The sequence below is a fragment of the Podarcis liolepis genome (assembly GCF_965112155.1).
Source record: "Podarcis liolepis genome assembly, chromosome: 2".
NCBI classification, from domain to species: domain Eukaryota; kingdom Metazoa; phylum Chordata; class Lepidosauria; order Squamata; family Lacertidae; genus Podarcis; species Podarcis liolepis.
The window spans coordinates 15781103-15803253 of NC_139555.1; the positions used below are offsets into that span (position 1 = coordinate 15781103).

Consider the following 22151-nt stretch of genomic DNA (forward strand, 5'->3'; position numbering starts at 1 on the left):
TGTGGGGCATAGGAATTCGTTCATTTCCCCCCCTTCAAAATATAGTCCGGCCCACCACATGGTCTGAGGGACAGTGGAACAGCCCATGGCTGAAAACGGTTGCTGACCCCTGCCCTAGGGAGATGGTAGGAAAAATCCAGAATGAGGGCAGGGGTGGGAGCTGGTCTGTAAGGGACGGTGTGAGTACTGTTTTTGTTTGGTGTTTTATCAGCCTGGAGGAGTGGTGCAGAGTAGCCCCTTCTTAACCTACTCCCTTCCACCTTAAAACTTTTTAGTTTAGAGAAAAGACAAGTAAGGGGGAGAAATGATGGGAGTTCAACCATTATTTGTGGTATGAAGAAAATGGGTGGAGGAATGTTTTTCTCCCTCTCTAGTAACACTAGAATTCGTGGTCATCCAGGGAAGCTGGACATTGGGAGGTTCAGGCCAGACAAAAGTGCTTCTTTGCGCAGTGCAAAGTTACTCCCTTTCCAGATCTTGGGAAGTTAATAAAAGTAAAGGTAAAGGGACCCCTGACTATTAGGTCCAGTCGTGACCGACTCTGGGGTTGTGGCGCTCATCTCGCTTTATTGGCCAAGGGAGCCGGCATACAGCTTCCGGGTCATGTGGCCAGCATGACTAAGCCGCTTCTGGCGAACCAGAGCAGCGCACGGAAACGCCATTTACCTTGCCGCCAGAGCGGTACCTATTTATCTACTTGCACTTTTGACGTGCTTTCGAACTGCTAGGTTGGCAGGAGCAGGGACCGAGCAACGGGAGCTCACCCTGTCACGGGGATTCAAACCGCCAACCTTCTGATCGGCAAGCCATAGGCTCTGTGGTTTAACCCACAGCGCCACCCGCATCTCTCTCTGTTCTGCCTTGGTCAGACCACACCTGTGTCCAGTTCTGGGCACCACAATTTAAGAAGCATATTGACAAGCTGGAATGTGTGCAGAGGAAGGCGACCAAGATGATCAGGGGTCTGGAAAGCAAGCCTGATGAGGAACGGTTGAAGGAGCTGGGTTCATTTAGCCTGGATGAAAGGAGATTGGAGAGTTACAAGAAAGGAGATTCTGACTAAACAGGAAGAACTTTCTGACAGTAAACGCTGTTTGACAGTGGGTTTCGGCTGGATAACCGTCAGAGTCCCTTCCAGCTCGACCGTTCTATGATTCTATGATCCTTCGATCCACCAGTTCCGTTGAGTACTTCTGATCATTCTTCTCCACCCAGTCATCTTCAGGTTGGTAGGTCCCTTTCAGAACATCAAGCCTCTCGGATAGACTTCTTGTGTCAGGAGCGAGGATGATGTTGTAGATCAGAGAGGCCACAATGCCGCCCGCCAGAGGTCCCACCCAAAAGATCTGAAGAAGTGCAAACAAAACATAGGTTTTTGGTGAGTCACTCCTCAATGGAATCATTCCCAATTGGAGCAGCTACAGAGCTGTTTCCCCCCTTCTCGGCCAGTAGGGGTGCTATTGAGGTATACCACACCATCATAGAGTTGGAAAGGACCTTGACAAGACAGAAGTACTGTTTTGGGGGGACAGGGGGAGGGCAGGTGTGGAGGACTCTCTGGTCCTGAATGGGGTAACTGTGCCCCTGAAGGACCAGGTGCACAGCCTGGGAGTCATTTTGGACTCACAGCTGTCCATGGAGGCACAGGTCAATTCTGTGTCCAGGGCAGATGTCTACCAGCTCCATCTGGTACGCAGGCTGAGACCGTACCTGCCCGCGAACTATCTCTCCAGAGTGGTGCATGCTTTAGTTATCTCCCACTTGGACTACTGCAATGTGCTCTATGTGGGGCTACCTTTGAAGGTGACCCAGAAACTACAACTAATCCAGAATGCAGCAGCCTGACTGGTGACTGGGGGCAGCCGCCGAGACCACATAACACCGGTCTTGAAAGACCTACATTGGCTTCAGCCCAGATGCTGAGGTCCAGCGCCGAGGGCCTTCTGGCGGTTCCCTCATTGCGAGAAGCAAAGCTACAGGGAACCAGGCAGAGGGCCTTCTCGGTAGTGGCTCCCGCCCTGTGGAACGCCCTCCCATCAGATGTCAAAGCGATAAACAACTACCTGACATTCAGAAGACATCTTAAGGCAGCCCTGTTCAGGGAAGTTTTTAATGTGTGACATTTTAGTGTATTTTTGGTCTCTGTGGAAGCCGCCCAGAGTGGCTGGGGAAACCCAGCCAGATGGGGGGGTGCAAATAATAAACTATTATTATTATTATTATTATTATTATTATTATTATTATTATTTCCATCCTCTGCTCAGAATGCATAATGGGGCAAGGAGCCAAGATATGCCAACCATGTTCTGCTGCCAAGTGCAGTCTTGCTAAAGCCCATCCCATTGGGACATAGCAGTTGGCCAGAGCAGAGTCAAATGGCTTTGGGACTGTCTCGAGGTGCTCAAAGGAAAGGGTTATGGATCCATGCACGATGTAGCTATACTCTGAAATTCTCTTATGTTTTGTGCTCACCATTCCTGTTACCTATGGCCAACGTCAGCTCCTGACATCACACATCAACATTATCAACTGGAGCTGCTCCCAGAGATAATAGACAATTGGCCGATCCTGATTGTGCCACTGCCGCATAAACACTGCAAGTATTTTACCCATAGGGAGGAGTTAAGCCTTGAAATGTCTCTGTGATCCCTATAATGCAATTCTCGGGGCACAACAGTACTATTTGTTCCAATTCTGTATAATTACAGGAGACTCTCAAAACAACTCTGAGCCTAACACCCTTTTGTGAAAAAGCATAGTGGAAGAAAAATCCTAGGCGCGCACCATAATTTAAAGCATGTTACTTCCTCCAAGGAATCATGGGAAATGCAGTTTGTTAAGGGTAATGCAACGTGCAGCTCTGTTAGGGGTAAACTACAATTCCCAGAATTCTGGCAACTGTTGTTTACCCATTAAGGAACTCCAGTGACCCAAGATTCTTCTGTTCCTTATTCTGGGCTGAAAGAAAGGTGAGCCGCGTCGAGTCCCTGATCTTGCTAGAGTTGGCTGACTTCCTTTCACATTACTCCAGCATCTAATTTATCACTTGAGCATGTAAGCAAATTAAAGGCTGAAGCAAACGGAGGAATGATTATCTCAGGATAACAGATTGTCTAAACAGGGGCCCTAAGATAAGGCCCATAGCTCATCTATCAATTTCCACACCCGTATTTCATAAACAACTGATTTTAATTAAGACAGAGCCCGACAAGAATGGAGTCTTGTTTGTATACATCTAATTAATGCACCGGCCATTCATCCATGTGCCAGGGCCTGGAAGACAGGATCTTGCCCTTTCTATGCCCGTTTTCTAACACCCTGGAAATCTGCTGCTAATCGAGGATGAGGGTGGTAGAAAATCAGACCCTCCAAGTGCCCCTATTTCCCAGGGACAGTTGTGGATTTACAGAAGCTGCCCTGGTTTCTGATTGGATCCCGGAATGTCCCTCTTTTCCTCAGGATGTCCCTATTTTCATCAGAGAAATGTTGAAGGGTACGGTAGGATGTTCCTATTTTCTTTGGAGAAATGTTGGATGATATGGCATACCCCCCAATGTTTCTCTGATGAAAATAGAGACGTAGTCAATCACCACCATCATCATTTATATTCTGGCCATCTGTGACTGGGTTGTCTCAGCCACTCTGGGCAGTTTCCAACATATATTAAGGTAAAGGTAAAGGTACCCCTGACCATTAGGTCCAGCTGCAGACGACTCGGGGTTGCGGCGCTCATCTCGCTTTATTGGCCGAGGGAGCCGGCGTACAGCTTCCGGGTCATGTGGCCAGCATGACTGAGCCTCATCTGGTGAACCAGAGCAGCGCATGGAAACACCGTTTACCTTCCTGCCGGAGTGTTACCTACTTGCACTTTTTTGGTGTGCTTTCGAACTGCTAGGTTGGCAGGAGCAGGGACCGAGCAACGGGAGCTCACCCCGTCATGGGGATTCGAATTGCCGACCTTCCGATTAGCAAGCTCAGTGGTTTAGACCACAGCGCCACCCGCGTCCTTCCAACATATATTAAAACATAATAAAGTATTAAGCATTTTTTAAAAATCTCCTAAAAAAGACTGACTTCAAATGTCTTCTAAAGGTTGTATAGTTGCTTATCTCCTTGGCTCGGGGCTCGCATAACTCCATACCCTCCAATATTTCTTCAATGAAAATAGGGACATCCTAAGAAAGATCGTGAAATAGGGACACTTGGAGGGTTATGTGACCCCCGAGCCAAAGAGATAAGTAACTTTAGAAGACATCTGAAGGCAGCCCTGTGTTGGGAAGTTTTTTTGGGGGGGGGTTAGTGTTTAATGTTTTGTTATGTTTTTATATATGTTGGAAGCCACCCAGAGTGACTGTGGCAACCTAATCAGATGGGCAGGGTATAAATAATAAAATTATTATGTTTATGGAATAGGACGTCCCTATTTTCATCAGAGAAACGTCGGAAAATGTGGGGGAAGGTGGGAATGTCTACTTGTGTCCTTCATCTCCTAGCAATATCAGGGCCCATCACAAGCCTGATTTTGAAGTCTCAGGTGGCAACTGGAAGGAAGAACTTACCCAGTGATCTTGGAAGTTTGCCATTATGACAGCGGGGCCAAAAGACCGTGCAGGATTCATCGAGCAGCCCGTGAAATAGATCTGGAAGGTAATAATGATGGGGAAATGTCATCGTGTAACGATGGGTAGGGCAAAAGGTCCTAACACCTTTCCATATTTTATTGCAATGTTTTTGTAAGTAACTCGCCCTGGGGCCTAGCATTGAAGGTAAGTGGCAATCTGGTGCCCATTGGGACTGGCAGGGAAAACAGCAGGGAGGTCAACTGTAGGTGGCGCCAGAGAGCCAATGACAGGCAGAGCCAACTGATGCTGGCTTTGCTCCCATCCTCCTCCCTGCTGAGTTCTATGATGGCAAGACAAAGGAGGAAGAATATGACAGCTAGCGCCACCCCTGGCCCTAGATGAAACTTGGAAAGCAGGCAGATGGGGGGCTGGTTAGGGGCAGACAGAGGTTGGTGGGGCAATGCCCCATTCACCCCAACGGACCAGCTTCCACTGGGTGAAGGGCAGGTACAAAAATCAAATATAACAACAGTAATTGTCATTATGGGCACCCACAGAGACAATGGAGTGCGCCTCCAGAGGTGAATTCAAACCGCTGCAATAGTATCACTGACACGACTTCCCTGGGGCACAAGCCTGGGCCGTGGGTATGGAGGTCCTGGGCTGCCCAGACAATAATACTGCTTTCTCGGCCTCACAGATGTGATCCAAAGGAAAGCAGAGCAATATGTTTGACCCCAGCTTGGAGGCAGGAGTTGAAGAGACGTGCAAGACGCCATCCAACCGTCTTAGGGACTCCACTCCAGATGTGTGTTGAGTTTACCCCTTAGTCTTTTCTTCCCCTGAAGATGTCCCTCAAGGCAGTGGAGGTTTAGGACCAGCGTTTTGCTTCTCCTAGATGGGCTACCTTCCCAGGTTGACTGGCCCCATCTTCTCCTCACTTCCCTCTACAGCATGTGCAGAAACGGCCTCCTTGACCGTTTCACTGGCAAAATGCTGGATAGTTTTTATACGAAGGAACCAGGCCACTGGTTCTACACACATAGTTCCTCCATACACTTATTACTGGCTAATAGGAGCACCAGGGACCTGTCTGTTAGGATATACCGTATTTTTTGCTCTATGAGACTCACTTTTTCCCTCCTAAAAAGTAAGGGGAAATGTCTTATGGAGCGAATGCAGGCTGCGCAGCTATCCCAGAAGCCAGAACAGCAAGAGGGATTGCTGCTTTCACTGAGCAGCGATCCCTCTTGCTGTTCTGGCTTCTGAGATTCAGAATATTTTTTTTTCTTGTTTTCCTCCTCCAAAAACTAGGTGCGTCTTGTGGTCTGGTGCGTCTTATAGAGCGAACAATACGGTAGTTCCATTCCACCTTAAAAGGAGCAGGCATGACTGGTGTGTCACATGCCTGTTTACTTCCAGCACTTGCTGGGAACTTCCGTTTGTATATAGCTTTCGTGTTACTGCTGTTTTGCTGGAGACGAAGGGAAGCAGACATGTTTTCCTCTGTTCCTGAACTATGCTGAATAAAATGCTGCACATTATGCTTACACATTTCTCTGTCTGCCTCTTCTGCTGTGAGAAGATTTACACACTCGAGCGTGCACGGGTGTCTAAACGAATCTGAGGCTCATGTCGCTGATTGATGCTGTTCCAAGGGAGATTGGCTGCCGGCCGGGGGGCTGGAGCCAGCTGGGGGCCTGCCTGATGCCCCCCTCTTCCTGGCAGTATCCCAACACTGCCTTCCCCCACCCCCCCACCCCAATTGCCATAGCACCCCCTGCTGGAATGCAATGGTAAATAATAATAATAATAAATAAATAATAATAATAAATTTTTATTTATATCCCGCCCTCCCCAGCTGAAGCCAGGCTCAGGGCGGCTAACAATAAAATAATACAACATTCTAAAATCATTTCATTATAAAAATTAATTCAAATCAAATTGATGGCAACCATTGGGCTAGAGTTCTGTAAAGATTGCCAAAGGAGGGAGTCAGGCTGTGCCTTGGCCAAAGGCTTGGTGGAACAGCTCTGTCTTGCAGGCCCTGCGGAAAGATGTCAAGTCCCTCAGGGCCCTAGTCTCTTGTGGCAGAGCTTTCCACCAGATCGGAGCCACAGCCGAAAAAGCCCTGGCTCTGGTTGAGGCCAGCCTAACCTCTCTGTGGCCTTGGACCTCCAAAATGTTTTTGTTTGAAGATCGTAAGTTCCTCTGTGGGACATACCAGGAGAGGCGGTCCCGTAGGTAGGAGGGTCCTAGGCCGTATACGGCTTTAAAGGTTAAAACCAGCACCTTAAACCTGATCCTGTACTCCACCGGGAGCCAGTGCAGCTGGTATAGCACCGGGTGAATGTGATCTTGCAGCAAGGACCCTGTAAGGAGAACTGTGGAGCCATCTCATCTGAGGAACACACCCTGTACCATTGCTTTGCCCAGCTGAGATAACAACACTCACCCCTAGGAAATGGCCGACCGTGACTGACAGTCCGATAGATAACGCCGGGGAGCCCAGAGCATCAGTTCTGCGGCTGTCCGTCGAGGCGAAGACGCAGAGGACCAGCAGGAAGGTCAGAATCAGCTCTACTGCCACTGCCTGTCCTGCTCCTGTGTTGTTGTGCAGCTGCAAAAATTAGGGAAATTGTGAAGGAGGAGGCGGCACGGAAAGAGGCAGCCTTTGAGCCTTGGCAAAGGCAGAGAGAGACAGCAGACACAATTACCATCCCTCTCCCCCAGGCGGCAGCGTTTAGTGAACAAAAGTTAGGTGGCCCCCATGGGGTTGATTTCCAGGAACAGCTGACAATTCCAAGGGTTGGTCGGGCCATAAAACACCGACTTGCCGGCTTAGCATGGACGGGCTGCCCTGCTGAATGACGCAGCTAATTATGTGCCCATCCGTCTGATCGTCTCGGAAGCCCTCCCAGGCCCAAATGTGTGCTTTTCCAGCAGGATCAGCACCAAAGGAGAAATCAAGAGTCTAGTAATTAAGTTGTGCTGGTGTTCGCTGGAGCCCTGCCAGCAACTAACTTCTAAAGGAAATAGGAGTATCTGGAGATAACAAGTCGGCTTAGAAGCTTCTACACTTGCTAACCTGCCGGCCAGCTTCATCATCACAGAAGCACCCAGTGCTGGTTCTCTAGGGCCTGGGATGGAGAACCCTCTATGCTCCTCTCAGGGGTTGCTGGACTACAGACCCCCATCACTCTCCTGACCGTTGGCCGTGTCGGCTGGTGCTGTTGGGAACTGGAATGTGCCAACATCAGGAGAACAGCAGGTTGCTCCCACCCCTGCTCTAGGGTGGCTGGATTCAATGGAGGACAAAGACCCCCTGTCCCGGTTGCACAGAATTTGGGCACTTTAGAGATAAAAAAGGTGGTTTCTGGTGGTTTCGTTATGTCTCAATAATAATAATTTTATTATTTATACCCTGCCCATCTGGCTGGGTTTCCCCTGCCACTCTGGGTGGCTTCCAGCACATATAATAAAACCTTTAAAACTTCCTGATACAAGGTTGCCTTCAGATGTCTTCTAAAAATCAGATAGTTGTTTATTTCCTTGACATCCGATACAAGGTTGCCTTCAGATGTCTTCTAACAACCAGATACAGTCATACCTCGGGTTACAGAATCTTCAGGTTGCGTTTTTTGGGGGGTTACAGACGCACTGAAACCCGGAAGTACCAGAATGAGTTACTTCTGGGTTTTGGCGGTCGCACATGCGCAGAAGCGCTAAATCACGCTTTGCGCATGAGTAGAAGCGCCGAATCGAACCCTCACGTGCGCTGTGGGTTGTGAACACAGTGGGTTGCGAACGTGTCTCCCACACAGATCACGTTTGCAACCCGAGCGTCCACTGTAGTTTTTTATTTCCTTGACATCCACAGGACAGGTGCCACTACCGAGAAGGCCCTCTGCCTGGTTCCCTGTAACCTCACTTCTCACAGTGAGGGAACTGCCAGAAGGCCCTCGGAGCTGGACCTCAGTGTCCGGGCTGAACGATGGTGGGGTGTGGAGATACCCCTTTAGCATCTTTAAGGTGATTTGCCCTTTGTTTTAAACTGTATGCATTACAACAACCCTATAAGTATACTGTTTTTGCTTTGCTGTGTTCTTTTGAAAAATACACCACTAATGTACTATTATTGCATTGAGAATACATCGCAGAAGATGTCCACAATAAAACCCACTGGTCACTTCTGTGATGTTCCATTCTGATTCTGGATTTATGGCTGCCATTGCCAGAGAAGATCCCTTCCCACTTTGTCAAACAAGGGAATGCAGTTCCTTGGGATGGTGATATTGTACCTACCTAAAGATCCAAAGAGAATTGTACAGCGGTACCTCGGGTTATAGATGCTTCAGGTTACAGACTCCGGTAACCCACAAATAGTACCTCGGGTTTAGAATTTTGCTTCAGGATGAGAACAGAAATCGCGCGGTGGCGGCAGTGGGAGGCCCCATTAGCCAAAGTGGTGTCTCAGGTTAAGAACAGTTTCAGGTTAAGAATGGACCTCCAGAACGAATTAAGTTCTTAACCCGAGGTACCACTGTAGTTGGAATCAAGACCATGCCGGTGTGACAAAGTTTTCATAGCACTCTGCTGGAGAGCCTGTAAATGATCTAGATTCGCCGGGCCACTGAAATAACCAGAAGCAACTTGCGCTGCTCTGATTGTAGCTGAGGACAAGCACAATCCCTTGGCTGAACTCCACATCCCTTTGTATAGCTGCCAAAAACCTTCTGCAATCGAAGCTCAGGCTTTTTTGGCAGCGCCCCAGCTATCTCCTCTCCAGCCTAACCCTAGTGGCTTTAGGCAAGAGGGTTGTTCACACGTTACGATGGACAAAGGTTCATCGTACTCTACACCTGCACAAGTGCTTGTCTAAAACAATGTACACTTGTACACTTGTGCATTTGTGCAGTCCAGCTATTGTGTACACAGACACACAGACTGCACACTTGTTCAATGTAAGTTGTAGACACCCCTAAGGCCTGGCAATACAGTCGTACCTTGGATCTCAAACGCCTTGGCTCCTGAACAAATTGGCTCCCGAGCGATTGAAACCCGGAAGTGAGTGCTCTGGTTTTCTAACGTTCTTTTGGAACCTGAACGTCCGACACGGGTTTTCCACGGCTTCTGATTGGCTGCAGGAGCTTCCTGCAGCCAATCGGAAGTCGTGCTTTGGTTTCTGAATGTTTTGGAAGTTGAACGGACTTCCGGAACAGATTCCGTTTGACTTCCAAGGTATGACTGTATATGTGTTGTTGTTGTAGTAGTTGTTGTGTGTAAAGAAGGCAGGAAGAAAACAAAGCACATAAAACACAAAACAATGTATTAAGTACAATATTAACTGTAGAATTAAAAACAATGTAATTTTTTAAATAAAAAAACAGTGGGAAATATAGAAGAATTATATTAAAATGGTAGAAAACAACATAAAGTATTAATAATTTTTAAATTAAGACAGGATCCTGTGCCAACAAGCTTTTGCTACTGCACAAAATCCTCTAATTGCTGATAATAAGTGGCAGTGAGCCACCACTGAGAAGGACAATAGAGGTAATCTCCAGCACTCATCATGAACCCTGATGGATTTTGAAGTCTCCACACTCACAGGACTATAAATTGGCTATAATGCCAACGGGTTTGTAGAACGGAACTTGGCCATGGTGTGCCCGACGATATGATGTTCTTCCAGCCAGGGGAGGGCATAACATGTTCCCTCCAGGTAGCATTAGGGATGGGGAATATATGGCTTTCCAGATGTTTTTGGACTCCAACTTCCATTAGCCCCAGCCAACATGGTCAATAGTCACAGACCCTGCAAGTGTCCCTATTTTCCAGGGACAGTCCCGGATTTACAGAAGCTGTCGCAGTTTCTGATTTGATCCTGGAATGTCCCAATTTTCCTTAGGACGTCTCTATTTTCATCAGAGAAATGTTGGAGGCCCAAGAGTTATGCGACCCCCAAACCAAGGAGATAATTAACTATACAACTTTCAGGAGGCAGCCCTGTATAGGGAAGTTTTCTTAATGCTTTATAATGTTTTCATATATGTTGAAAGCCACCTAGAGTAGGGCTGCGATATGTCTGGAATTTCCCAGCCGTAACCAGAACATGGCAGTCAGAAACAGTCTTTGGGTGAAAACCGGTAGAAGTTTTGATTTTGGCAAATCCCTTAAAAATAACTCAAAAACATTTCTTTTCTTTTCTGAGATTTTGGGGAAAAAAGAAGAAGCTTAACATCTTCAGATGGGTGGGGTGGTAATAATAATAATAATACTATGGAATAGGATGTCCCTATTTTCATCGCCAAAATATTGGAGGGTATATAATCTATGGCAGAGGTCAGCAAACTTTTTCAACAAGGAGGCTGGTCCACTGTCCCTCAGACTTTGGGGGGGGGGTAGCGGACTATATTTTGAAAAAAGAAAAGAAAAAAAGAGCAAATTCCTATGCCCCGCAAATAACCCACAGATGCATTTTAAATAAAAGGACACTTTCTACTCATGTAAAAACACACTGATTCCCGGACTGTCCACGGGCAGGATTGAGAAGGCGATTGGGCCGGATCCAGCCCCCAGGCCTTAGTTTGCCTACCCATGAACTATGGTGATGGAAGTTGTAGTTCAGCAACACTGGTAGGGCCTCAGGTTCTCTAACCCTGCATTAGGTGGTTCAATCCTGCGTATGCTCACCTGGTATTAAGACCCATGAAATTTAGTAGGACTGACCCCTTGTCATTTCCCTCAGCCAGGACAATAGGAATACATGTGTCAGCAGCACTTACCGCATTGACGGCCAGGGTCCCTCGGATATCGGCTGGAGTGAGCTGGTGGATCACCCCTGCCCCAGCTATCGCTCCCAACATCTGAGCCACAACGTAGGCCACCGATCGTACCACTGAAATCTTTTGTGCCACGAGGAGGGCCACTGTCACCGCTGGGTTGATGTGAGCTCCGCTGACATGGCCCACGGACTGGACAAGGGTGGCGATGGCCAAGCCAAAGGCCAAGGAAATCTGCACCATCTGTGGGAGTGCCGACGGCCAATTCAAGGCCGAGCCCACCCCGACAAGCACAAATATCATGGTGGCCAAGAACTCGGCAAAGACGGCTCTGAAAAAGGCCAGCGAGCAAGCTTCATTCTTCATGGCAGAAGCGGCGATGGGGAAGTCAAGCCACGGTGCAGAAAGGGATTGCCACGATCTTTCCTTCTGCCAGAGGAAGGATGGGCGGAATATATATCTAGGGAAAGGATGAAAAATAGGGTGGGACTGGGAACGGGAGATGCGGTTCCTGGGAAAGCGCCCATCTCCTGCCTCTGAAACCCTGACCTTCCTTATTAGTAATACTCAGCTGTGCCATTTTGTTGCTTGGTGATTTATGACCCTGCTTGACTTTCGGTTGCATGCAGAGAAGGATCCTCCTGAAATCTTCCAAAGAAAACTCCCGCAAAGTGTCCTTCGATTTCGATTTGTATCCTCTCGGTCCCTTTGCATAACGCAGACCTGCCCAGCCTGTGGTCCACCAAGTTAAATGCTGCCCGCCAGTTTCGAATGGCTGCATGCCAGGGACATTAGTGTTGATTTTGCTGCCTGCCATCAGAGTCGGTAAAACACACACACACACACACACACACACACACACACACACCACACAACACACACACACACATACACACACACACAACAGTGGCATTGCCAAGAACCTGCCAGGCCACAGTGCACACAGCTAGCAGGCTGTATGAATGAATGAATGTGTTCTGCTTGTTGGGTCACAAGATGGGCATACTTCATAAAGCATATTCAAGGTCGCTTCCAAGCAACCTGTTTCTTGTTGTTTTTCAAGCATTCTTCCTGATGGGTTTATGGGGGAAGTTAGATGGCATTGGACCAAGCAGACATTATGTGCTCATTCCAGTGCTTTTCTCCCTTACTTTTCTTCCAGCAAACAGGGAGGGGAGTGGGTTTGTTGCGCAAGAGCTCCAATCCATTATAATTGCACAACTCAAATTTGCTAGGTTGAAACCCACCTGAAAATAGCAACAGTCTGTGAGCACTCCAAGAGTCTGGAAATAATTGTGCAAGGACTGCTGAATTTTGCATGACTATTATTATTGTTATTATTATGATGCCCGGTCCATCTGGCTGGGTATATACTCTGCATCCAGATTGATTTTGTTTGCCTGTTTTACGTTTCTTTTTCAGATAGATTCCCAAGGTTCCTGTTCCCCCCACAGTTTTAAGTCTTTGTTAGGAGTCCTTGATAAAATCAGAAGGAATCCTTCTAGTACAGGGGTCAGCAAACCTTTTCAGCAGGGGGCCGGTCTACTGTCCCTCAGACCTTGTGGGGGGGCCAGACTATATTTTGAAAAAAGAAAAGAAAAAAGAATGAATTCCTATGCCCCACAAAAAACCCAGAGATGCATTTTAAAGAAAAGCACACATTCTGCTATTGTAAAAGCACCAGGCAGGCCCCACAAAAAACATTCTACATTCTACTCATGTAAAAGCACGCTGATTCCCAGACCGTCGACGGGCTGGACTAAGAAGGCAATTGGGCCGGATCTGGCCCCTGGGCCTTATTTTGCCTACCCATGTTCTAGTATAACAGACCCTCCAAAATCCTGCAGAGGAAAATTGGGATGCACATTTTGGGGGGCTCCACTCTTGTGGCAGCCAGGTGACTCAGGAGAGAGAGCACAACCCCCGAAAATGGGTGTCTTTTGGGGTCATGTTCTCATGGGAATCAAAAGGGGCCATCCCAGGTTCCAATCAGGCTTGTGTAATTCCGGGATGTCCTGCTCAAAGCAGGACAGTTGAGGGGTATGCTAGCAGTTTTGTTGCTACACCTCTGGGCGGGGACTTCTGCCACCTGCCTCATCTTCAGTTGCCATGTTGCCCCATAATGCGCTTGCTAGCTCCCACCTCAGTCACCATGCATTTGGCAGCTGTGTGAAAGGAAGTCTAGTGTGTAGATCTGGGTGCTTGGAGGGCTCCCGCAGGTGAGCAGGAATGCTACAGGGTTATAATAGCAAAATCCCATGTGTAACTGTCTGAGGGACGTGGTTGGCGCTGTGGGTTAAACCACTGAGCCTAGGGCTTGCCGATCAGAAGGTCGGCGGTTCAAATCCCCGCGAGGGGGTGAGCTCCCGTTGCTCGGTCCCTGCTCCTGCCAACCTAGCAGTTCGAAAGCACGTCAGAGTGCAAGTAGATAAATAGGTACCGCTCCAGCGGGAAGTTAAACGGCATTTTCACGCGCTGCTCTGGTTCCCCAGAAGCAGCTTAGTCCTGCTGGCCCATGACCCAGAAGCTGTACGCCGGCTCCCTCGGCCAATAAAGCGAGATGAGTGCCAGTAAAGCGAGATGAGTCGGACACGAATGGACCTAATGGTCAGGGGTCCCTTTACCTTTACTTTTATTAACTTCCCAATATCTGGAAAGGGAGTAACTTTGCGCTGCACAAAGAAGCACTTTTGTCTGGCCTGAACCTCCCAATGCCCAGCTTCCCTGGATGCTCACGAATTCTAGTATTACTAGAAAGGGAGAAAAACATTCCTCCACCCATTTTCTTCATACCACAAATAATGGTATGAACTCCCATCATTTCTCCCCCTTACTTGCAGCCTTAAGCCTTTGGCACAGAATTCAGCTCTGCTTTTGGCACCAGGCCCTTGCGTGCTGTTTTAGAGAAAGCAACAAATCACGTCCATAAAGTCCCTCTGTGGGAACGCCCTGGCGAAATGCGTTTCGCATTGTGAAAGGCACAAATGGAGCGACCTCAAGGTCCTTGCGGGTGCAAAAGGTAAAAGCAGCCATGTCAGAGTGAAGAGGAAGAAAAATGTCAAGGTTTAGTATGGAGAGAGTTTGCCACAAGTAGCCAACAAAAGCATGGGTATTTTGGTTCCCAGAGATGATTAAGTTCCTCGAATGATCAAACTGAATTTAAACAGTTTGATGACAGAGATATTTCTCAGTTTAGTAAGGTAGCTGTTATTTAGGCTTAGTATTTGGAGTATGGTTACTACACAATACGAATATCTTGCCATCGAAAATTTATGTGCTCATGGTATTCTTTTATATATTCCCCAAGTATATTTTCAAAAATTTAACACGGTATTTCAGAAGTGTATTTGAGGGACTTCTCCACCTCATTTTTTACTCTTTAAAAATGCAGCTCTCCGTATCGAAATGAGGATTAAATTTTCCCAATCTTAGTTCATACCTGGGTTACCAACCTTTTAGACCAGTGGACACATTTGGAATTTTGAGGGAGGGCATAACACAAAATGGCTGCCATGGGGTACGGGGCATAATACAAAATTAGAGAGACAGGCACCCCCAACAACATGTTTACCATGGCAAGCCAGCTATGTCCTGCTAGTCAAGCCTGTGGAGATCACAAAAATATTTATTTTACACACGCACACACACACTGATGGTGTTGCTGTCAGTATCAGGAAAAATTCACAAGGTGATTACATCACACTCACTCTCATTTCACAGAAATCACTTAGATTTTGCACATTTTACCCCCAAACTTTCTCATAGGTCTATATACTTTCTTTTTATTATTATTGTTGAAAGCAAAGTGTCTGGGCCCAGTAGCATCAGTGAAAGCCTTCAGGGTTATATTCCTTATACCATAAGGAATATGTTTTTGCTCATACAAGTGATTGGTAAGCTTTTCCCCCTGCAAAGACCTCTGCATGGGTGATCACAGAAATGATGTACATCACTTTATGGATGGATGGCGCTAGAACCTATGTATATAAAAAGAAAGGAGTATTTCCCCTGCACTTTTAGCAGCTGGAAAGGCACTGATTATATTGCTTCGTCAGTTATATTTTGACCTATGTGTTCATGCTGAATTAAGTCTATGGGGTAACCCAGATTTGAAGACAGAGAAGAAAATCTGTTTGAGAAACGGACTCAAAGTGGAATTTATGCATCAGACCAGTTAATAGGATTAGATGGAGTATTTTATTTTAATTTTATTTTTTTGCCATTTTCAATATCGCTGTTAAGAAACTACCAATCCACAAGTGGTGAATGACAATATCTTCAAATTTACAGCCTTTGGGTGTCTATTTATGGATGGTCAGCTCTGAGTGCTTCAGTATCTCCTAGATTGCTAGAGGGAATAATTGGATATTTAAAGAACGGCAGATCTGTTCTTCTTTATAAATATTTATTGGAATATCGTAAAGTGGGTGTTCAGGATCTTCGAGATGAGTGGAATAAGGAGTTAGGTTCACCAGCCACCAGTGGCGTAGCGTGGGGGGTGCAGGGGGGGCCGGCCGCACCGGGCGCAACATCTGGGGGTTAGGGTTAGGGGGCGCAAATCCACGGGTTAGGGGGTGCAAATCCACGGGTTAGGGAGCGCAAATCCGCGGGTTAGGGGGCGCAAATTACTTGCATTGCCCCGGGTGCTGACAACCCACGCTACGCCACTGCCAGCCGCTGCCTTTCCTGGACCAGGGTAGTCTTGCTACAATAATACGTGCACTGGTGACTTCCCATTTAGACTGCTACAGCGTGTTCTACATGAGGCTGCCTTTGAAGACAGTTGGGTGCGAAATGTTGCCGTCAGATGGTTGAGCCGCAGAACTAGGTGTGATAATGGACAATGTGGCATTTAAGGTGCTCATTGTGGTGCATAAAACACTTGAGTACTTAAAGGAGCAGTTCTTTCTTGTATCCGCCAGACGTAATCTGAGATCCACTGGGGAAAGACCATAATTGCAGCCTAAACCCCAGTGACATCTTCTTCTTCTTCGTTGAATTTATATACCGTCCTATACCCAGGGATCTCAGGGCGTTTCACGGAATAAAATCAAGATATAAAACCGCAAAATAAAAATAAAAACAACAACCCAATAAAACACAAAAACCCCACATTTTAAAAGGGCAAAGGATCAGATCAACCAAAGGCCTGGTTAAAAAGCAACATTTTTGCCTGGCATCTAAAGGTGTACAGTGGTACCTCGGGTTAAGAACTTAATTTGTTCTGGAGGTCTGTTCTTAACCTGAAACTGTTCTTAACCTGAAGCACCACTTTAGCTAATGGGGCCTCCCGCTGCCACTGCGCCGCTGCTGTAAAATTTCTGTTCTTATCCTGAAGCAAAGTTCTTAACCTGAGGTACTATTTCTGGGTTAGCGGAGCCTGTAACCTGAAGCGTATGTAACCTGAGGTACCACTGTATAATGAAGGAGCCAGGCAAACTTCCCTGGGGAGAGCATTCCACAGACGGGGAGCCACTGCAGAGAAGGCCCCGTTCTTGTGTTGCCTCCCTCTGGACCTCTTGAGGAGGAGGCACTTGAAGAAGGGCCTCAGAAGATGATCTCAGGGTCTGGGTGTGTTCATATGCAAAGAGGTGGTCCTTGAGATATTGCGGTCCTGAGCCATTTAAGGCTTTATAGGTCAAAACCAGCACTTTGAATTGGGCTCAGAAACTAATTGGTAGCCAGTGCAGGCGGACCAGGATCGGTGCAATATGTTCAACAGCCTTGCTCCTGTGAGCAAGCTGGCCGTTGAATTCTGCACTAGCTGAAGTTTCCAAACTGTCTTCAGAGGCAGCCCTACGTATAACGCATTGCAGTAATCTAACCTTGAGGTTACCAGGGCATAGACAACAGTGGTTAGGCTATCCCTGCCCAGATAGGGGTGTAGCTGGGCCACCAACCGAAGCTGATGGAAGGCACTCCGGGCCACCGAGGCCACCTGAGCCTCATCATGGCAGGGCCTTCTTGTTGTGGCTCTCTGCTTGGAGACTCCATCCCACTGGAAATATGTTCTCTTCATCGTTTACTGAAGACATATTTGTTCCGTCAGGACTTTGGAGGTTCATAAGAGCATTCGCGCTTCCCACTCCTATGGGATTTCATCCTCTGCCATTGCTGGTTGTAAGATAATTGCATTCCTATGCTTTCGTGATGGATGTTTCATTCAGTGTTTTTTATTATGATTTGTAGCCCGCCCTGCGAACCTCAGCAGAAGGGAGGTTTAAAAATATGACAAATAAATAAATCTCCAGCCAATCTGAGCTTAATTGCATTCATATATCACTTAGATTCTGCAGCACGTTGTATGCAGGTCCCGATAATAAACATACCACGGGAGAACAAATTGCATTTGGCTCCTGTCCAAATGAAGCTAGCCAAGGCAAGATCTTGCAGAGGAACTAAGTTATAATGGGAAGGAATTGCTATTTTGTAATTCTATCTCTTAAAAAACCAAAACAAACAAGAATAAGGTGAGATTCAGCCTTGGCAGAAATGGGGGGAAAGGGAGCTGGAAACAATTAATTGCCCTGAAACTTCTGCATTGTGTTGTAATAACACACCGAAATCAGATGGGTCATATAATTACAGCCGTGCAATAATTCTCTGTGCGCCCCAACTTACCGTTCCCTGTGTCTCTTGGGGAGCTGCCAGACAGCTTTTCCCATTTTGCCATTTGTTTAGTGGTTACGTGGCAATTACGCGGGGCTCTGCTTTGACTAATTATCAGTCACGAAAACCATTAGAGGAGCCAATGGATTAAGTAATAATTACAGTGATTCATTATATTTTTCTCCCCTTAGGGCTCTTATTCCCCTCGTTGCCTGCAGAAAGCAAAGTAGTCATTAGAGTGCCGAGGTTAAAAAGAGTGCAGGAGGGCCACGCAAAGGATATATATATATATGAAGAACCAGATAGACCACATCTTGGCTTCAAAGCTCAATGATCATCACCATCAACAACAACTACTACATGGTGAGGTTATCAGAGCAACCTCCGCCCACCCAGGACTTGGATCAAGTTGTCTAAGCAATGCTGCCCCTGAATCAACTATGGGAGATGGATTCAACAACCACCCAATATTCCTCAACATCGCTGTGACCACATGGGCATTCGTGTCTACGTGGGTGGCTGTTTCCATGAGTGCATTTGTGCACCTTTGTCCGTGCATGAGTGCTTTCAATTTCATGCGTGGGTTTCTTTCTCTTTCTTTTTGATAACATTTTATTACTGGTAATTTTCCAACAACAACAACAACAACACAAAATCAAATCAAAACAAAACAAAACAAATTGACTTCCCCCAGTCCCTTCCTTGGTTCCATTATTAATCAACATACTGCATGTCCTTTGTTAAATTTGCAATCCATTTGTATAACCTACTATCCATTCATAATCAAATTACAAGTATTTGTAAAACCCTGCTAATGCATTAACCTGTCTACAATGCTTCTGTATATATGCAATAAACATCTTCCATTTTCCCTTAAACTCGTTGTCATCTCTTCCTCTTAGTTTCATTGTCAGTTTTGCCATTTCAGCATATTCCATTAATTTAAGTTGACAATCTTCTTTTGCTGGGACGTCTTCTTCTTTCCAAAGTTGGGCTAATAATGTCCATGCAGCCATAGTTGCATACAAAGTTCTTTTGTGATCTTGGTAAATCCACTCCTGTGAGACCTAATAGGAAAGTTTCTGGTTTTTAAACAAAGGTTCTTTTAAACATCTTCTTCATTTCATCATAAATCATTTCCCAATATTCCTTTATAATTTTACAATCCCACCACATGTGAAAAAATGTCCCTTCTGTTGTTTTACATTTCCAGCACTTGCTTTCCTTAGTTTTATACATTTTTGCTAATTTAACTGGAGTTAGATACCATCACGAGTGGATTTCAATGTAGCGCTAGTTTATGAAGTCCCTTAGCAGTGTACTAAGCCGAATGGCCTGCACAATAAATGGTGCAGGAGGAAAGCACAGGTTCTCATAGGAGGTTGCTCAACAGATTGCTGTAGCCCTGATATTTCCAGTTGCCCAACCTACTTCCACCCATGCAACTGTTGAGCTGCATTTCATATTGTGCAGCCGTCATTCTTGGCTTTAGGTTAGCACAATAGTCCTTGCTCTGGTCGTCAGGAAACACCAATGCCAGACCCTCCAAGTGTCCCTCTTTTCCTCCAACCTATGGAGGCTGATCTGAAGGACAAGATATTGGTCAATGGTGCACTCCCAGGGAGACTTCTCTGCTAAGAGCTCCAATCCAGATTAAGGTGGCTGAATCCAGCTGAAAACAGCGGGTCTGTAACAACTCATGTCTAACTTGTTCCGTTGGTTTCGGACATGTCATCATGATGAGCTACATCAGGATCTTTGTGCAACGAATATTGGATTGCTCGAAACTGGCTGATTGTTGCATTTCCCAGCTGCCTTCTCAGGTTTGTGTTAAGTTAGGTGGACAGGCAAACCGTGCTGTTCCTTACTCTTCCTATCCATTTCTGATTTTGTGTGATGCAGGAATGGGGAACATCTGGCCCTCCAGATGTTGCTGGATAACAAGTCCCAGCAGCTGCAGCAACCGTCGCCAATGACCAGGGAAGATGGGAGTTGTAGTTGTAGCCTCCCTAAACTGTGCAGAAGCTACCTGCGCTTTGGGAAGGAGGTACCAGACCTCTAATAGGATGTTGGGGCCTTCCTACCTTCTTCCCAAAACTGGGTGGGCTTTGGAAGGTGGCAGGAGGGCTCTTGGACCCCGTCCGAGAATCACACCTGCCTCCCAGAAGCTTCCTGGGCTCTGGGAAGGAAACGCCAGGGGGACATTTAGGGAACTAGTCTAGTAACCATAGGCCACTGACTGCACACCAATGATTGCAAGGGAAGATAAGCAGCGGTGGACAAGTTGCCTGTAGCATTTTCCTCATTGTGGAGCACTCAGTCAACCTGTGGACTGGCAGAGTGACTAGAACACATGTTGGAGAGCCCAGAACACATGTTGGAAAGCAAAGCAAGACCCTGACAGAGAGTCCTAGCCCAGGCGGTGATAGTCATCTTGATCCTAAACCCGCTTTGGGGTAGCTTCCCTAGAAGGACAGGATGCAACAGCGAAGCACGGCTCCTTTTACTGGTCTTTTGTTGTTCCTTTGTCCTGTATGAAATGTATCTGGAACTTCCTTCTCTATCTATGCAGAACATTGCAAAGCCTGCTGGTTATATAACCAGCTTCTGCTGTGTATTATTCAGTCCCTTACTTGCCCCAGTTAGATGGCACATGGCATTCTCACTTCAGAAGGTCATGGAGGCCTCTTTTCCCTCTAGGTTGTACAGTGGTGCCCCGCAAGACGAATGCCTTGCAAGACGGAAAACCCGCTAGACGAAAGGGTTTTCTGTTTTTGAGCTGCTTCGCAAGACGAATTTCCCTATGGGCTTGCTTCGCAAGACGAAAACGTCTTGCGAGTGTTGCGATTTTTTTCCGCTTTCCCCCCCTTTTTCTAAGTCGCTAAGCTGCTAATAGCCTTTAAGCCGCTAAGCCGCTAAGCCTTTAATAGCTGCTAAGCCGCTAAACCGCTAATAGCGCTAATCCGCTAAGCCACTAATAGGGTTGCTTCGCAAGACGAAAAAAACGCTAGACGAAGAGACTCGCAGAACGGATTATTTTCGTCTTGCGAGGCACCACTGTACAGTGTTGCCTGCATATGAATGTAGGTGCAGAAAAAGAATATTAAGGATACAGCATCACATACAGGCTGCTCCCACCTTCACCAAATCCTATTCCTAATAATAATAATAATAATATTTATACCCCGCCCATCGGGCTGGGTTTCCCCAGCCACTCTGGACGGCTCCCAACAGAATATTAAAAACATGATAAAACATCAAACATTAAAAACTTCCCTAAACAGGGCTGCCTTCAGATGTCTTCTAAAAGTCAGATAGTTGCTTATTTCCTTGAGATCTGATGGGAGGGCGTTCCACAGGGCGGGCACCACTACTGAGAAGGCCCTCTGCCTGGTTCCCTGTAACCTCACTTCTTGCAGTGAGGGAACCACCAGAAGGCCCTTGGAGCTGGACCTCGGTGTCCAGGCTGAACAATGGAGGTGGAGATGCTCCTTCAGATATACTGGGCCGAGGCCACTTAGGGCTTTAAAAGTCAGCACCAACACTTTGAATTGTGCTCAGAAACGTACTGGGAACCAATGTAGGTCTTTCAGGACCGATGTTATATGGTCCTGGCAGTCGCTCCCAGTCACCAGTCTAGCTGCCACATTCTGGATTAGTTATAGTTTCTGGGTCACCTTCAAAGGTAGCCCCACGTAGAGCGCATTGCAGTAGTCCAAGCAGGAGATAACTAGAGCATGCACCACTTCTAGGCACTCAAAGCCATCTTAAACAACCCTTCCCAGTCACTAACACAGCTGGGGGTGTCTAGATAAATGATGCTTGGCCATTGGTCACCACTTTCTACCCTGTGGTTCATGGGTTGTCCAGCCATTTGGGCAAATTGAGAGATTTTACCACACTAGTTCAATCTTCCCATTGTTCTGGCTACTAGGCAAGGTGGGAATGCATTGGGGTCTTCAGGTCAGGGGCATCTCAGACCCCGAGATTTCAAGGCTGAAACCTGATGGCTAGGGGCAGCCTCTGGTGACGCGATGGCTGGTAGACCCTGATGATGTCACAGGGCAGCCCCTGGTGATTCCTCCCATGTGCTCTCTCCCATCACCGAGCCCTGGAGATGGAGGTTAATTGGGACAAGGAAGGAGGGAGTGGAGAAGGAGGGACTCCCTAGAGAGTCTATGTAATAATTTGTAGC

At 47.0% G+C, this 22151-nt stretch overlaps 2 protein-coding genes across 3 annotated transcripts in view; one reads left to right on the forward strand and one right to left on the reverse strand.

The window, feature by feature from the left end:
• LOC310700574 (aquaporin-6-like) overlaps positions 1-22151 on the forward strand; it is a 273203-nt gene that overhangs the window by 16032 nt on the left and 235020 nt on the right. The window lies entirely within an intron of this gene.
• Positions 190-12110, reverse strand: LOC310700592 (aquaporin-5-like). The gene is made up of 4 exons (XM_083490511.1): positions 11351-12110; positions 7018-7182; positions 4560-4640; positions 190-1346 (listed from the first exon to the last, which is right to left on the reverse strand). Exons 1-4 carry the CDS (start codon positions 11711-11713, stop codon positions 1149-1151), a joined length of 807 nt encoding a protein of 268 aa, XP_083346637.1. The 5' UTR covers positions 11714-12110; the 3' UTR covers positions 190-1148.

Coding starts and splice junctions, on each gene's coding strand:
- LOC310700592 (XM_083490511.1), bottom strand. CDS start 11,713: ATGAAGAATGAAGCTTGCTCGCTGGCCTTTTTCAGAGCCGTCTTTGCC. Junction 7,183..11,350: donor GGACCCTGGCCGTCAATGCG/GTAAGTGCTGCT, acceptor TAATTTTTGCAG/CTGCACAACAACACAGGAGC. Junction 1,347..4,559: donor CAAACTTCCAAGATCACTGG/GTAAGTTCTTCC, acceptor GCACTTCTTCAG/ATCTTTTGGGTGGGACCTCT.